The sequence below is a fragment of the Mirounga angustirostris genome, unplaced genomic scaffold (genome assembly GCF_029215605.1).
Source record: "Mirounga angustirostris isolate CCGP_5_RB_7025 unplaced genomic scaffold, mMirAng1.0.hap1 SCAF_6, whole genome shotgun sequence".
Classification (NCBI taxonomy): Eukaryota; Metazoa; Chordata; class Mammalia; order Carnivora; family Phocidae; genus Mirounga; species Mirounga angustirostris.
In genome coordinates this window covers 149,043,989-149,061,549 of record NW_026991714.1, presented here as the reverse complement: position 1 = coordinate 149,061,549, position 17,561 = coordinate 149,043,989, and the positions used below count along the sequence as shown (strand labels likewise).

The 17,561-nt window shown below is 46.9% G+C and overlaps 1 protein-coding gene across 2 annotated transcripts in view; it reads left to right on the top strand.

The window, feature by feature from the left end:
- The window catches only part of CUNH10orf90 (chromosome unknown C10orf90 homolog), a 220,397-nt gene that overhangs the window by 119,837 nt on the left and 82,999 nt on the right, over positions 1-17,561 (top strand). For both annotated transcript variants that reach the window (XM_045876318.3, XM_045876317.3), the window contains exon 3: positions 13,440-13,531. In XM_045876318.3, the coding sequence (XP_045732274.2) occupies positions 13,440-13,531 (92 nt within the window). The remainder of the gene's footprint in view (positions 1-13,439; positions 13,532-17,561) is intronic.

The window sequence follows — 17,561 nt, the reverse complement described above, 5'->3', positions numbered from 1 at the left end:
CCCCGGGAGCGCCGCACAGTGTGGACGAGCATCTCGCAGCCTGTGCGTTTCCTGCAGTGCGGGGCTCTGGGATCTGCGTCAGGCCCAGCAGCTCTTCCCCCAGTGCTGCCCGAGGCTCTTACGCCAGAGGTTTGCAAAAATGAGAGATGGGAGTCCAGGCGCCCTCGGGGGCAGCACCACCCTCGTGTGGCCAGCGCAGGGGGCAGCCTGCTTCAGCCTGGTTTCCTCTGGGCGGGCTCCTGCTCTAGGCTCCAGACGGGCCCGGGCCGAGTCGGGCGGATGGCAGTGAGGAAGAGGACCCCCAAACCAGAGTCACGTTGCCCGTCGGGGAGGAGAGGAAATCCATGCTGACATCCTATGAAAATATTTCCGGGGCTTGTTTACACAACGAACCCAGAGCCCACAGGTCCTCTTGGTGTCACTGGAGTGTGTGGTTGGAGCTGGGCCCGAGGCAGCTCCAGGTTCTTTGGCAGGAGGTCTCCCAGACGGCCCATTTTTCTTCCTTGCCTGATTGGTTGCTATCCAGGCCTGAACTCAAAGCCAACGATTCATCGTCGCTCATCCTGCAGAAAGCTGCCTCGGTGGCGAGTCTGCCAAGTGGGTCCTGTGGCAGCCTGGGTCACACCGGGGGAGCAGGGGTGGGGGCTTTTCTGGTCCCTGTTGTCCATTCCAGGGTCCCAGTTTTCTGCCACCACCTGTGAAGGCAGAAGGGCCCCTATGAACTCAAACCACTCTATGACTTTCAGTACCAGGTAATAATGACTTTTGTTCAGCGAGCTTGAGTTCCTTGAAGAACAGGGTGCGTAATGTTGTTTTCCACTTGGTGAAAGAAGCAAGCTGGAGTGGAGATGACGTGTTCTCACACGCACACACCCTCAAATGTCCCCAACACCTTTCGGCTGGCAGTCTTGGGACAGGGCTGCATGGCAGAGCTAGACAGTGTCTCTGAGGCCGTGCAGGCCCCAGCCACTCCACATGTCACAGACAGGGAAGCTGAGCCTGGAAGATGGGCTGACCTGCTCAAGGTCACGGTTGAGTGGCCAGGTGGGATCTGAGCCCAACGTCCTTGCCGCCTGTCTGGACTCTGCCCGCCATGTCATGCTGTGTCCCTTTTAAAGCCAAAAGAAAGGAGGGAACACTGCATTGTTTCAACCTCTTCCACCGTTCCTTTGTGCTGCCCAGACCCAGGCCCCCTGCTTACGTGAGTCTGCCCATTCCCTGGGAGCCCAGCAGAAGCCCTGCCCCCGCCACCGCGAGGCCCTGGTTTTCTCTGACCTGGGCTGCACCCCCTTCCCCCACTCATGGAGTGGTTTTGAGAAGAGAGCTGTGTTCTCTCCTTTCCACATTGGAGCCCACACTGAAGGTATTTGGGTTACATAACAGAGACCACCTCTGCTTACTTGCTTACCTCTGTCAAGGACTTAAAACAAGACCCCTTCCCTGTTGCCCTCCCCACTGTGCATGTGGGTACAAAGGGGGGGAAATTATAATTTTTCAAAGATTTTTTTTTTTAAGATTTTACTTATTTATTATTTGAGAGAGACAAAGAGAGCATGGGTGGAGAGAGGGAGAAGCAGACTCCCTGCCGAGCAGGGAGCCCGACGCGGGGCTTGATCCCAAGATCCTGGGATCATGACCTGAACTGAAGGCAGACGCTTAACCGATGGAGCCACCCAGGTGCCCGCCCCTCAAAGATGCTTTTAAGAGGGCTACTAAAATGATCCCTCCATGCGTCTATCTCTTTGCCCTACCTCCCCTTCAAAAAAAGAACTCTAGTGTTTGCTAAGAAAAAATCTGGTGATAAGACCAACAGGAAATCAGAATGAAAGGCAGAAGGTGACCTGCAGAAAGAATCGAAAGCAGGAACTCGAAGCAATATTTGTATGGCCGTGTTCACGGCAGCATTATTCACAATAGCTGAGGGGTGCAAGCAACCCACTGTCCACTGACACATGAACAGAGAAACAAAATGTGCTCCAGACAGACAGTGGAATATTACTCAGCCTTGAGGAGGAAGGAAATGCAGAGGCCACCTACAGCTCGCAGGAACTCTGAGGACACGCTCAGCGAAACAAGCCAGGCGCAGAAGCAGAAACGCTGTGTGATTCCACGTATGTTAGGTTTCTAGAGTAGTCAAGTTTATAGAGACGGAGAGTAGAATGGTGGATTCCAGGGCCTGGGGAATGGGGAATGGGGAATTCGTTTTTATGGGGACAGAGTTTCAGTTGTACAAGATGAGAGAGTTCTGGGGCTGGATGGTGGTGGTGGTTGCATAACAGTGGGAATATACTGAATGCCGCTGAATTGGATACTACAAATGGTTGACATGGTAACTTTGTATATGTGTATTTCACCCCAGTTGAGCGGTTAAAAAGGCGACAGTCCACAAGAGGAAATGATCAAATCCACATGGCATTGAAAGAGGTCTAGTTTTGTGTCTCCTTTTCCCGTTAGGCTATGAGCTTTTCAAAGATGGGGACTCCAGTGCCCTATTCATCTTTGCTACTCTAGCACCTAACTCAGGTCCTCAAAGATGTTGGGTTCTCATTAAACGTTTGTGGCACTGAGGTCGTGGTGTGATTACATGAATACCGTACACGAGTGGGCGTCAGGGCTTACAGACTGGTGCATATGCACGATCACATTTGGTGCACAGCCCTTGTGCTGTCCCCCAGGGAGCCAGCCCGGACACCAAGGGCCAGAGACACGGTGCCTCAGATCCCAGGCATCTCAGAAATCAGCTACAAAATGGCTGCAAAATTAGTGGATAGACTTTTAAGACATCTTTCTTACCTTAATTTTCTGAGATAAAAATTCTGTGTAAAATTGTAGCTGATAACGGATTCTGCTTTCTCTAGGGCCCTTTGCGTGCCAGGTACGGTGCTGAGCCCACAAAACCTTTACTTACCCCATTTCATAGTTCCCAGCCGTACAGCGTCTATGTCAACATGACTCTCTGTCCGAGGAGCAAACACAGCCTTGGAGGTGGTATGTCTTGTCCGAGGTCATAGCATTAGAATGTGGTGATGCCGGATGTCACCTCAGCCCTGTCACCAAAACCCAGGCACTTTCTCAGGCTTCAGACATGTTACCAGATCTATGGGTTCTTCCTGTTTCTACCTTTTCTACGGGTACAGTGATCATTAATATTGCAAAGTCTTAGCTTGAGGCTCACTGGATGGGCAACACTTGCAGGTTATTTAAATGAGGCTCAGCTTCCTCACCTGTAAAACGGGGGTAATAATAGCACTCTCCTCATAAGGCCATTTTGAGCATTGAAGGAGATGACACTGTATCCAACATCGGTTGTCTTGCAGAGAGGGAAAAGGAAATTTTAGCCGTTAAGATGTATTAGTGACACTGACCAGACTCAAAGCACTTTGGGATTATCCAGTGAAATTTACACTGGTTTGTTTATGAAAAGGCTTACAGAGGTGCTGTTCATTTGTGTAATGACCCATGCTTTCACTGTCTTATCCCAGGGGATGAAACTACTTTCCCTAGGAAACAGCGTATTTCATTTGAAAGGCAATGAGTTATGCAATTTATCATGTCTCCTTTTGGCCTTGGCTGTTGCAAACTCGCCCTTAGGTTGTGATCCAGCTAAGATCCATTCATCTTTAGTGTCATCTTTAGTCCAGGCGTTATGGGTCAGCGATTTCTCCAGCTCATCACTTGCTTCTTAACCAACTGAGCCACCCAGGCACCCCATCACTTGCTTCTTTTATCACAGTTTTACCTTTTTAAAAAAATCCTTCTTGCTAACTATAAGCTACCTCAAATGTGGTCAGGCATAAATTTTTTTTTTTAATTTTTTTATTCTTATGTTAATCCCCATACATTACATCATTAGTTTTAGATGTAGTGTTCCATGATTCATTGTTTGTGCACAACACCCAGTGCTCCATGCAGAATGTGCCCTCCTCAATACCCACCACCAGGCTAACCCATCCTCCCACCCCCCTCCCCTCTAGAACCCTCAGTTTGTTTTTCAGAGTCCATCGTCTCTCACGGTTCCTCTACCCCTCCGATTTCCCCCCGTTCATTCTTCCCCTCCTGCTACCTTCTTCTTCTTCTTCTTTTTTTTTTCTTAACATATATTGCATTATTTGTTTCAGAGGTACAGATCTGAGATTCAACAGTCTTGCACAATTCACAGCACTTACCAGAGCACATACCCTCCCCAGTGTCTATTACCCAGTCACCCCCTCCCTCCCACCGCACCCCCCACTCCAGCAACCCTCAGTTTGTTTCCTGCAATTAAGAATTCCTCATATCAGTGAGGTCATATGATACATGTCTTTCTCTGATTGACTTATTTCGCTCAACATAATACCCTCCAGTTCCATCCACGTCGTTGCAAATGGCAAGATCTCATTCCTTTTGATGGCTGCATAATATTCCATTGTATATACACACCACATCTTCTTTATCCATTCATCTGTCGATGGACATCTTGGCTCTTTCCACAGTTTGGCTATTGTGGACATTGCTGCTATAAACATCGGGGTGCATGTACCCTTTCGGATCCCTACTTTTGTATCTTTGGGGTAAATACCCAGTAGTGCAATTGCTGGATCATATGGTAGCTCTATTTTCAACTTTTTGAGGAACCTCCATACAGTTTTCCAGAGTGGCTGCACCAGCTTGCATTCCCACCAACAGTATAGGAGGGTTCCCCTTTCTCCGCATCCCCGCCAACATCTGTCGTTTCCTGACTTGTTAATTTTAGCCATTCTGACTGGTGTGAGGTGGTATCTCATTGAGGTTTTGATTTGGATTTCCCTGATGCCGAGCAATATTGAGCACTTTTTCATATGTCTGTTGGCCATTTGGATGTCTTCTTTGGAAAAATGTCTGTTCATGTCTTCTGCCCATTTCTTTTTTTTAAAGATTTTATTTATTTATTTGAGAGAGAGAGAATGAGAGAGAGCACATGAGAGGGGGGAGGGTCAGAGGGAGAAGCAGACTCCCTGCCGAGCAGGGAGCCCGATGCGGGACTCGATCCAGGGACTCCAGGATCATGACCTGAGCCGAAGGCAGTCGCCCAACCAGCTGAGCCACCCAGGCGCCCATCTTCTGCCCATTTCTTGATTGGATTCCTTGTTCTTTGGGTGTTGAGTTTGATGAGTTCTTTATAGATTTTGGATACTAGCCCTTTAACTGATATGTCATTTGCAAATATCGTCTCCCATTCTGTCGGTTGTCTTTTGGTTTTGTTGACTGTTTCCTTTGCTGTGCAAAAGCTTTTTATCTTGATGAAGTCCCAATAGTTCATTTTTGCCCTTGCTTCCCTTGCCTTTGGCGATGTTTCTAGGAAGAAGTTGCTTCGGCTGAGGTCAAAGAGGTTGCTGCCTGTGTTTTCCTTTAGGATTTTGATGGACTCCTGTCTCACATTGAGGTCTTTCAACCATTTGGAGTCTATTTTTGTGTGTGGTGTAAGGAAATGGTCCAGTTTCATTCTTCTGCATGTGGCTGTCCAATTTTCCCAACACCATTTGTTGAAGAGACTGTCTTTGTTCCATTGGACATTCTTTCCTGCTTTGTCAAACATTAGTTGACCATAGAGTTGAGGGTCCATTTCTGGGCTCTCTATTCTGTTCCATTGATCTATGTGCCTGTTTTTGTGCCAGTACCATACTGTCTTGATGATGACAGCTTTGTAATAGAGCTTGAAGTCTGGAATTGTGATGCCGTGGTCAGGCATAAATTATAAAACAATGTTCATTATAATTTAGTGTCAAAGATGTTTTATTAAATTGTATGAAAACCAATTGTTCTTACAATAGCTTGCATGGTAAACAGGCTGTCCTATTGCCCAATATTCTAGATAACCTGGTTTGCAGAATTTGGTAACATAGTAAAAGTGGGTTAAACATTAACATTGTGATTTTTTCTGAATGCATTTTCATACTCAGGGAACTTTTAAACAGTAAAAATGCGGCTTGGTAAGAGAACAAGCATCATCAAAACCAGGCAAAAAATAAAGTACTCACACATTGGGGAGGAAGAGGAGAAGTTGGTATCTGACTTTAGGCAGGAGAGAGAATAGCTCCTTGTCTTGCATCTCAGTGCTCTGCAGAACACTTTTAAATAATGGTCGTGCGAACTTTTCTTACTTGTCAAAGCAGCCTCAGATAGAAACATCAAAGTGATGATTGTTGCTGTTGCTAATGAGAAATGGAACCCAGGTAGACTCCCTGCCCCATCCTTAGTTGCCACATAAACATTCTGGTGACTTCATCACAGGTAGAACACTCTGAGGTTCTTCAGCCCAGGGCGGACGGTGGGAGCCTGACTCATTCCAAGAGTAGTTACAGATGTAAACGGTGCCTGCTTTTTCTTCTTCTTCTTCTTTTTTTTTTTTTTAGCCAAAAACATCCTTGTCATTAACAGACCTTTGAAACGGAGTCAAATGTCTTTGAAACACCAGTGGAATATGATAAAACTGTCCGAGGAAGGTATGTTGTGATTTTTTTCCCCTGCAGATGTAACTCTTATCAAAATATAAAATAATTGGTTCATTCGGTCAACATTCCGTGAGCGTCCTCAGTTGGCCAGGTGCTGGACTAGGCACGGGAGGAAGGAGATGAATAGGACGTCCCCTAAAGACCTCAGTCCACTCGGGGAGAGCCTCGTGAACAGTTAATTACAGAACATTATAGTAAGGACGGACGTAGTGACAGCCTGTCGGGGGCACGGATGCGGGTTGAATTGTGTTCCCCCCAAAAGATATGTTGGAGTCCTAACCCCCAATACCTGTGAATGTGACCTAATTTGGAAATGGAGTCCTTGCAGATACAGTCAAGATGAGGTCAGACTGGATTAGGGTGGGCCTTAAATCCAGTGTCTGGTGCCCTTTGTAAAGAGAGAGATTTGCAGACACGGAGACACATGACAATGGACACAGACATGAGAGTTCTGTTGCCATAAGCTAAGGGACACTAAGGCCAGCCGGCAGCCACCAGCAGCTAGCGAAAGGCAAGGGAGGGTTCTCCCCCGGGTCCTTCAGAAACAGCATGGCCCTGCCAACACCTTGATTTCAGATTTCTGGCTTCCAGAACTGCGAGAGAATAAATTCCTGTTACCGCTTCATTTGTGATCATTAGTTATGGCAGCCCTAGGAGATGAAGACAGGCACCAGCACAGACCAGAGGGCAATGCAGGGCAGAGGCAGCCCAAGCAGCCCTTGTCACAGGAGATGCTCCCGAGCTGTATCCGAGGGTGAGAAGTGAGCTAGGCGGGAAAACCGGAAAGGTGGCACCTGAGAACAAAGAGACATGGAAGCCACCACAACTGGGAAGTAGCTGCAGGCTTGTTTTAAGGATTTTGAGCCTGGTCTCCTGGAGCCCCAGGATCCCATGCACACGAGCTCAGGTTTTTATGTGTATGTTTCCCAGGCCCTGTTCGGGGACCTGGGTGGGGAGGGCAAGGGGGGCATCCTTTCATTAGATTGTTCAAAGGAGCCACAAGGTCACAAACTGGTGATGTCAAGGGGATTGAGGGGAACCAGACAAGAGACGAGGCTGGTGGGGTCACCAGCTTGACCATGACCCTGCTGAAACCAGGCAGTACAGGGGAGATTAAACAGATGGGATGGAGCAGAGCCTATTTCGTAAGAGAAAACAGGCATTGGCTTTCCGCTGGACACTGGAAGTGAGAGAAAGGAGGGGCATGGAAGGGGACACCTCGATTTCTATTGTGGGGCATAGGAGGATGGGGGCCGCTCACCAAGATAATGGATGCAGGGTTGGCAGGGGGAGGAGAGGCAGAGGAGGCCGGTGGTGGCAGCGACCTGCAGCGAGTCGGCTGGTTCCCTTTCAAACTAGCCAAGCTTGAGCCTGGTTCTAGCTGATGCTCACGGATGAGATCTGGGTCCTTCCTTGGCGTTGGTTTATGAAGCAAGCAAAGGCCACGATGTGTCTGAGGTCTGGCACGAGAGCCCAGAGGGAGAACAGGGGGGTCAAGGAGAGAACCTGCAAAGGAAAGCAAGACACAGCAGCCAGGAGGGAGGAAGACAGAAGACCCGTTGTCCTGGAAGTCAAAGATGGAGAGATCCTCCAGAGACACTGGGTAGCTAACAGGGTCAGATCCCACAGAAGTGACAAATTTAAGTTTGACAAGTGATTCTGAGAAACATCTATTTAGAAATATTTTCAGAAGGTATTGTTAAAGCATGGTGAAGGCTCCGAGCAATCCGTGGCTCCTGTAAGACTGAAAATGAGGAAGGGCATTTACAGTCCCAGAAGTGGGCACCTGGATATGCCTTCTCTGTCCCTGACGTGCATGATAGGAAGACAGACAGGGTGCTCACTAAGCTAACTGAAGGCTGGGCGCTCCCCAGGTGCAGTTGGTGGAGTGATTCGCCGGGCAATGCGCGATGGTGCTCGTGTGCTATTTCTGCAGCGACAACTCAAGCTGTGTTGGGTGCTGTGTGGGAACTGTCGGGATTTCTCGCTCCTGCCCTGGGCTTCACCCAGTGTGCCCCTGGCCATTCTCCAAATATGCTGCATTTTCCTGCTCTTATACCTTTAGCCATTCCCGCTTTTCTCGTTCGCCTTGACTCGGACTCTGTCACCTTCTCTCCACCCCACTTGCACATTTGTCTAAATTCACCCCTCCTATGGGTCCATTTCAAGTGTCCCCCTCCCAAACCCTGCTGGGGTCCCTAGGTGTGCAGTGTTCTCTCTGTGGCTCGCTGAGCCATGGGTGGGAGAGCTGCTCTCCTGGGCCCCCAACACCCTGGGTGCTACATCAGTTCTTGCTCTGGATTCTATGGCTAAAGCACATCTTCCTCCAGAGAGGAGATCTGGATTCCAGGATTATCTGGCTCAAGGCCTCATGAGTGACATGATGCTTGTGGCCTCTGGGAAGGGGCTCAAAGTTGGGGCTGGGTGGCTTTGGATGAGTGTTTCAGGCTGGTGGAGACAGAAGCACGGACAATCCTTCCATCCGTCTCAGCAGAGAAAACCTCCCCAGACATGCCCGTGTGCTGACACACTCCCTGGGGCCACAGGACCAGAGCACTGGGCACCAAACACAACTGAGCCATAAACCAGCAATGAATTTTTGGCTAATTAGGCTGATGTTTAAATTCATTTCAGAATAAAAGTCAACATGCTGACCTTCTTGATGGCTTCATTTTAATTGAAGCCATTGATTAAAAGTCCACTTAGATCCTCTAGATACAGTTTTCTAAAAGCCGTGGGGTGTTTTTGCATCAAAAGCATGTGGTTTCCTCCTGCAGCCTCAAAGTCATCATTTGTGGAAGAAGAGCTTGTTGGCCTAAGACCAGCAGTGTTCTTGGACCTGAGCTGCATCAGATGTTCTGTAGGGCTTGCTAAAACTTTGATGGCAGAGCCCCACCTGAGTTTCTATTCAGTAGATCTGCAGGTCAGCGGGTGGGACCCAAGAAGGTGCATTTCTAACAAGCTTACCCATGATGAAGAGGCTGGTGGTCTAGGAGCCTCACTTTGAAAGCCCTCACTCTTAAACAACACTGTGAAGTAGGACCCCATTGGGTTTCCAAGAAGCAGAACCTGAGGCAGGGATTGGGGGGCATGTGGGAGAGGGTGCTGTCCAGGAAAGGACTGTGAGAGAGTTAAGGAGCCCTGATGGGGTCTCAGGTACACTCTGGCGCTTGGGTTACACTTGGAGCATAAATAACAGAGCTTCCTGGCTTTTGTACCCACTTCTTGTCTTCCCCCCCACCCCGGGCTGTGGGCCAACCTAGAGAAAGGCATAGCCTCCCCAGAGGATGGTTCTCAGAGAAGAGTGAAGCTGTGAGTCACTGACAGCTATGACCTCCCAACAGCTGGGGAATAGGCCAGCCCGCCACAGCAGGGCATGAACAGAGACAGCTCCAGGTTCTAATTTCGTAGAGGGGAAACCAGAATCAATGAGGTTATGTGAACTCTACAAAGCGACACAACTAGAATTTGGCCCCGGGCTGCTGGATTTCTGTGATGACCTACAACTACCTGGTGTATGTGCTGCAGGGGCTCGGGGCCTGCCCACCCTCTGCCGGTTTCCTTTTAACCAGGACAATTTCTTGATGTAGAGTGGACTTCACTGGGAGAGGTCAGGGCCAGACCAGCTCCCACTGTGGAGAGAAGGAACAGACCGGTCTGGACCCCTCCTGTCCTTACACCGGGAGCAGGACCAAGGCCAGGTGCAATCCATTCTGGTTAATGCATTTTCTGTATTGGAGACATGAACCCTTTCCCCGTGAAACTGGTGGATCCCCACGACTGGAAAAGCCAAAACTTTTACTCTTGTTCATGCTAACCTGCCCCGAGTGTCGCCCCTGCTTTGCCTTCCTCAGAGATGCCAGTGCAGGTCACCCGATGGTGGGAGCCTTACTGGTGGTGACAGTTATGTGGTCAGGTGGGAGGGCACTGGCGGGGGTGGAGGGTTGTGTTGTTACCACATGCTGGGCACTCTCTCAGGCCTTGCTATTCAGTCTCATTATTTCTTATCACCACCCTAGGAGATGGGTCTTGCTTCCTCTGACACATGGGAAAATAAAACCCTGACAATTTAAGTAACTTACCCCAAATTACTTAAATTGACCAAGTGGTTAGTGGCAGAGACGGATTTGAATCAGGGTCTTTCTTTCCCAGATTCTACACTTTTAGCCACTCCAGTAACCCACCTCATGTCCTTTGAGGTCATTATGTCAGGCATCCTCCTGTGTGGCTTTAGTCCTACCTCATTTTCACTCAAAACTAGGTTCATGGCTCTAAGTTCCTGGTTCTGGGAATTCTCACACATATTGAAAATTTTCTTTTAATGTTCCCATTATGTGGCTCATAAGTTTTTGTTTCCTTTCTTTCAATAAACAGCACGTTGTAAGTGCTTACCCTTGTTTGCTACATAGACTTTATAGTTGTTGTTTTAAAGGCCCTACATTTCATCCAATGCAGCTACCTCAGTCTCCCCAACTAGTCTGTGATGGGCATAACGGTGGTGCCCCCAAATATGTCCATGTCCCTAGAATTGGTGGACATCTTAACCTTTCATGGCAAAAGGGACTTTGCAGATTGAAGGACCTTGAGATGGGACAGTTCTCCTGGATGATCTGTGGACCCAATCTAATGACAAGGCTCCTGGTAGGAGGAAAGTGGGAGGGTCAGAGAGAATGAGAAGACATGGTGGAGGCAGAGGTTGAGTGACGTGGGGCCAGGAGCCAAGGAAAGCCGGCTGCTTCTTGAAGCTGGAAAAGGCAAGGAGACAGACCCTCCCTAGAGTCTCCTGAAGAGTGCAGCCAGCTGAGACCTTGACTGGAGCCCTGTGAGACGTGCATTGGACATCTGATGTCCAGAGCTGTAAGGTATCACATCTGTGTTGTTGGAGCCTCGAAGTTGGTGGCCACTGATGTAACAGCCACAGGCCACTAACACACAGCCCCTGCTTGTCTGGCCCCGGTGCTGTCCCTCCTCCCCACGGGGGTGAGGCCACTTCCCCAGAGCTGATGCTGATCCCATGTCATCGTGTTCTGGGCATTGTGCACATTGTGCTGAGGGCTAGTTAGTTAGGTCAGTTGAACTTACCCAGTCCCTCTATAAAGTTGGCTCCCTTGTCACCCCCACTTCACAGCAAGGAGCCAAGGGATGCTGAGTGACTTGCCCAAAGTCACACATGTAGCTAGAGACTCTGGGACTGAGTGCGGTCTGACGCTAGTGACCATCTGGGCCTGGGGTGGGAAGTGGTGCCGCCTTGGTGACGCTCATGAACAGTCATAAGCAGTGTGGTTTATCAGGCATTAACCCCAGGTCCCACCCTGGGGCCACCTACTTTATACACACGCGCCTCAGTGCCTCAGTGACAAGGCTGGGCAGGAGGTGTTCTTCTCTGCATTTTAGAAATTCATTTTAAAATGAATTTTAAAATTCAGAAGAAACTCTGAGAAGATGAATAACTCATCTACTGCATCTGAATTTGGGGCTAGGTGGCACTGGACCGGGAGGCCCCCAAGCCGGTGCTGACTTTAGAGTCCTTGACACGATGCTGCCTGACTAGAGCCAGGGATTTCCATCTTCATCAGCTTTATTGTCAGCTCATCATGACGTATCGACTCTGCTCAGAAGTCCATGAGATCTTTCAGGTCTTATATTTGCGCTTCATGAAAAGTAATCTGTGCACATCATCTGGGATGACGATCTCTGTCACTCAAGAATGGGCAGAGATGGAGGCATAACCACATGTATGGGGTGGGGCTGGGGGGGCCCTGTCATCACCTAAGGACGAGGTGAAACATGAGCAGGTTTCAGATGGGTCAGTAGGGGCCCTTGAAATTCCTGCAAGCCATGTCCTGACCCCTTTGCAAACCTGCCAAACATAAAAATACTATAGCGTATCATTTGCTCCATAAAATGCTTTGAATTATTTTAAAATGCTTTAAATTGAGTTATTTGAATTATATGTAAATTTTTAATGAATGCTTCTCATGAGTTGATGAAGACAGGACTCTAACTTAGGGAGGTGCTTCTTAAATCTCCTTTTTCTCATCACCAGCACCAAGCTGTTGGGGAACCATTCCTTGTAGGCTCTGGAAAGGTCACTTTCCCCAAAATATCTGCATTTGGAAGGCAGCATTGTTACCAGGGCTCCAGAGACTGGGCCACACAAACTCTCCTCTTTACTCCATCTTCCTGTGTTTGTAGACATTCCCGCATTAGCAACAGGTGCCCAGGCGGATTATAGTGCTGCTGAGTTGTGGATTCTATCCAGGGCTCCATGAGGAGTGCAGGGTAGGTTTGGTGGATCAGGAAATTCCACATTATCCATCCTTTCGAAACTCATGGGTGGTGGGGCCGCAACAGGAATCCAGGTTCAAAATTCTTGGCCGCCTGCTGTGTGCCCTTGGATCTGATGATATCCTGGGCCATCAGGGTGGTAGGTGTCTCTGTGGAGGGCTGTCCACAGTGTCTCACTTATCCCACAAAATTATCCCCAGCTATTCCAAAGCAGCTTCATTATCCGTGTCTGGGCCACTCATGGCTCCTTTAAGTACTGTTGTGTTAAGAGATTGGTTGGAAGTTGGTCTTATGTTTCAGCCTTTCTTAATTCTAGTGGTGTTGGGAACCTCTTAGATGTGATTTTCTCTCCTGCTGGGTGTGAACCCGGGATGAGGCAGAATGTGAGCAGTCCAAACTTGTTCAACTATTACCGAATCTAGGAACATAAGCAACTGCGTGAAGGAAGGAATCTTGCAGCCTAATTGTAAACTAAAGAATAATAAAAGCAGGGAGCCTAAATCAGGGGATAGAATGAATGAGGGAAATGTACAAGGTTTTATCATGGATCAGAATATACGAGATTCACCCTTGGCTGGTACAATACCTGACTAGGTGACGTGGAACTTTATAGTAGAGTTATAGATTCCATCTTATCCTTTCATATACTAAAAAGTAGCAATATTATCTCCTTTTGCCTAGGATTACGGGACAACCAGTACAATACAAACGATCAAATTGCCTTTAAAAATCTTCAGTCTGATGTTACAGAGAAGAAATCTGACTTCACCGAGGTAACATGTTTCTAACTTCTTGAGTAGTCAGCAAAATACAGCCAACTATAAAATATGATAATTGGCCTACTTATGATGTGTTTGCATTTTATTTTGTTTAGTCAGAACTGAATTAAGGCAGCAGAAAATCTAACCATCGATGACTAAGACTTGTTACATTAAAGTGTGCACTGTATATTTATTTATTTATTTATTTTATTTTTTTTAAAGATTTTATTTATCCATTTCAGAGAGAGAATGAGAGAGAGCACATGAGAGGGGGGAGGGGCAGAGGGAGAAGCAGACTCCCCGCCGAGCAGGGAGCCCGATGCGGGACTCGATCCCAAGACTCCAGGATCATGACCTGAGCCGAAGGCAGTCGCTTAACCAACTGAGCCACCCAGGCGCCCTGCACTGTATATTTAATTATTTTATAATCTTCACCAACAGTTTGTAAATCTGCAGTATCATAGGAGAGTACGGTGATTGAGTCTCAATTTTATTTTATTTTATTTATTTTTTTTTAAAGGAGTTTTTTTTTTTTATTTTTATTTTTTATTTATTTGAGACAGAGAGAATGAGAGAGAGAGAGCACATGAGAGGGGGGAGGGTCAGAGGGAGAAGCAGGCTCCCCGCCGAGCAGGGAGCTCGATGCGGGACTCAATCCTGGGACTCCAGGATCATGACCTGAGCCGAAGGCAGTCGCTTAACCAACTGAGCCACTCAGGCGCCCTGAGTCTCAATTTTAAACCAAAATTAATCTGCCGGAGAGAGACAGAATGATGCCATGCAGCATTTCGAAGGCGGAGAAGAGAGAATTGGAAATCTAACAAACTGGTATACATCGTTGTATCTGCAAAAAGCGTCAGTTGTCTGAAATAGGGAGAAAATTAGAGGTCGTATTTATAAAATGAAATGTTTCTGATCCCAGAGAACAAAGCACTCTGTACAGGGTGGTTAATATTGCCAATGTATCACACACCAGGTTCTGGCTAATTGACCCATTGCATCTTTCCCACGATCCTGGGAGGGAGGTATTATTATTATACCCATTTTGCAGGTGAGAAAAGTAAAGCTCCAGTAGCTCTGGTAGTTGACTTGCCCTGAACCTCCCAGCTCATAAGCTGTTGGGCTCAGAGCTTCTGTTCTTATCTTGCTCTAAAGGGCTGGCATAGAGGAAGGCCCAGTTAACAGATCTTAAAGTGTGAACTTCCCTGCCTGAAAGAATCATCCAGGGTGTTAGTTTATAAGACCTCTGTCGTCTTTCACAAATGGATCATCTGCCACCACCTTTTGTAATTCTAAGAGATTGTGGGATTAGAAGAGTCGATGTCTCATGACAGATTAAAGTGGCAAGGGTATATGTAAAAAAAAAATCCCCCCCAAATGGTTGTCGTAGGTATTATCCTTTGATTTAGTTTTGCATTTAATGAAGCTCAGAGACCCCAGGCCTGAACTCCCACACGATGGAGAAAGGATGCTAATCTGGGTGTGAGATCTAGTCATCAATACTTAATGATGAAGTTGATTGCTACTCTTTTTTTTTTTTAAGATTTTATTTATTTATTTGAGAGAGAGAATGAGACAGAGAGCATGAGAGGGGGGAGGGTCAGAGAGAGAGGCAGACTCCCTGCCGAGCAGGGAGCCCGATGCGGGACTCGATCCCGGGACTCCAGGATCATGACCTGAGCCGAAGGCAGTCGCTTAACCAACTGAGCCACGCAGGCGCCCCCCGATTGCTGCTCTTTTTAAGAAAGATAGCAGCTGAAGATCTTTCCCACCTGTTTTTCACACTGAGCTGGCAAATTCCAGCATTTTCCTGTTGATGTTAAAATTAATCAGTTTGGGGACACCTGGGTGGCTCAGTCGGTTAAGCCTCTGCCTTCGCCTCAGGTCATGATCCCAGTGTCCTGGTATCGAGTCCCACATCGGGCTCCTTGCTCAGCAAGGAGCCTGCTTCTCCCTCTGCCTGACTCTGTCTCTCTCTCTGATAAATAAATAAAATCTTAAAAAAAAATTAATCAGTTTGGTTATTAGTGATATAGATCTTTGGGGCCATGCGGCTGGGTCTCCAGAACACACACACACACACACACACACATTTTCTGTGACTGAACTCCCAGAAATCACACCTTCTAAACATCTGCTTTGGAATGATCTGAACTATCTACTTTGATCGTATCAGTAGTGTGACTTTCAAATTTCCCTCCTAACTTTGAGCTTTTAAAGCTTGTCCCTGTGTGTTTGTTATAAGGATGCTGTAAGATGATGAAACACTCCGAACGGATGCCCTTCCTTTGTAACTGCCATAAATCTCCGCCTCTCCTCTGGAGCCGGTGGAAGATTGATCACTTTTCCTTTCAAAATTCGTTGAAGCTGTAGAAATGATATGCAGGCACTTCTTCAACCAAGTGATTATTTAAAAGGAATGAAATATGGAACAGAGTTTTCGTCTTTGAAAAAACAATTTAAATTTTCCTGATAACAAAAGTAATGGCAGCTCCATGTAGACACTTAGGAAAATATAGAAATATATAAGGAAGAAAATATTTATATATATTTCATTCCCTTATTTTTCCCATGCAATTTTTTTTTACATAAAACTATAATGTATATCAACTTTTATAGCTCTCTTTTATTACATAACATTCCATCACAAGCAATTTCCCATGGCATTTATTTTTTTATTTTTTTATTTTTTAAAAGATTTTATTTATTTGACAGAGCACAAGCAGAGGGAGAGAGAGAGAGAGAGAGAAGCAGGCTCCCTGCTGGGCAAGGAGCCCGATGTGGGACTCGATCCCTGGACCCTGGGATCATGACCCGGGCTGAAGGCAGCCGCTTAACCAACTGAGCCATCCAGGCGTCCCTCCCATGGCATTTAAATTCTTTGTAATCTTTATTTTTAATTTCTACAGAATTCGATGCAGTTGTGCCTGCTGTGATTTACTTACCCGATCACCTTTTAAAATACATTTGGATTCTTTCCAGCTTTTCACTGTTATACATTACACTGTACCAAGTCCTTTGGTTTCTTGTAAGTACATGGAAAAAGACAAAAAGTTTCAGGACGGAGATAGAGAAAACCCCAGTTCTTCCATTTGTCTCAAAACGGTCTTCCCCTAGCACTACATACCAGAGTGAACTCATACATTCAAAAATACTCTTGCATGCATGATGAAATGCCACAAGGCTGACAGATTGCTTAGTGGTGATGATGCTGGGTGGACTAAAAAGGAGTAGCATGCTTGCAGCTAGCATGGAGGGGACTGTAGGGAGTATCTGTGCAGACATGGGGCCAAGGAATCCATCTGGCAAACATAGTTGTAGGCTGCAGAGCGACCGTGGAAAAGGGAAGAATTGTCAAGTGGAGAAAAATATAGATTTCAAAGCCACAGGTTGGAGTAGATGCTTATCCTTTGGAGAAATAAATTGCTACAGAAATGGAAGCATTCTCATCCCAATGGCTTAGGATCTGATTTCTCTGACCATCCACCGCTTGTCTCTTTCTTCCTTCAATTTATGAAATGGTGCCTTTATAGTAATATGCCTTAAGGCATAAACATAAAGTTAAAAACAGTCAATAAAATGCATAAAACTGGGCACCTGGGTGGCTCAGTTGGTTAAGCGACTGCCTTCGGCTCAGGTCATGATCCTGGAGTCCCAGGATCGAGTCCCGCATCGGGCTCCCTGCTCGGCAGGGAGCCTGCTTCCCCCTCTGACCCTCCCCCCTCTCATGTGCTCTCTCTCTCTCATTCTCTGTCTCAAATAAATAAATAAAATCTTTAAAAAAAATGCATAAAACTAGGAAAGCAGTTACCAGCCCCACACAATCATGTTTGAAACATTTAAATCAATATCTCAAAGCAGCATTTATGAGAAAAAAAATTTACACAGGTGAGTGTTGTATGAGGATGGTCAGGAAATGGGTGATTTATTGCCAAAGCAAGACACGAAATCCCACTATTCGTTTGACCTTCCTCTTACCTTGAATGTTCTACATTAAATGCAAGATTATTTTCTTTTCAAATCAAATCTTCCATCAGTTAAT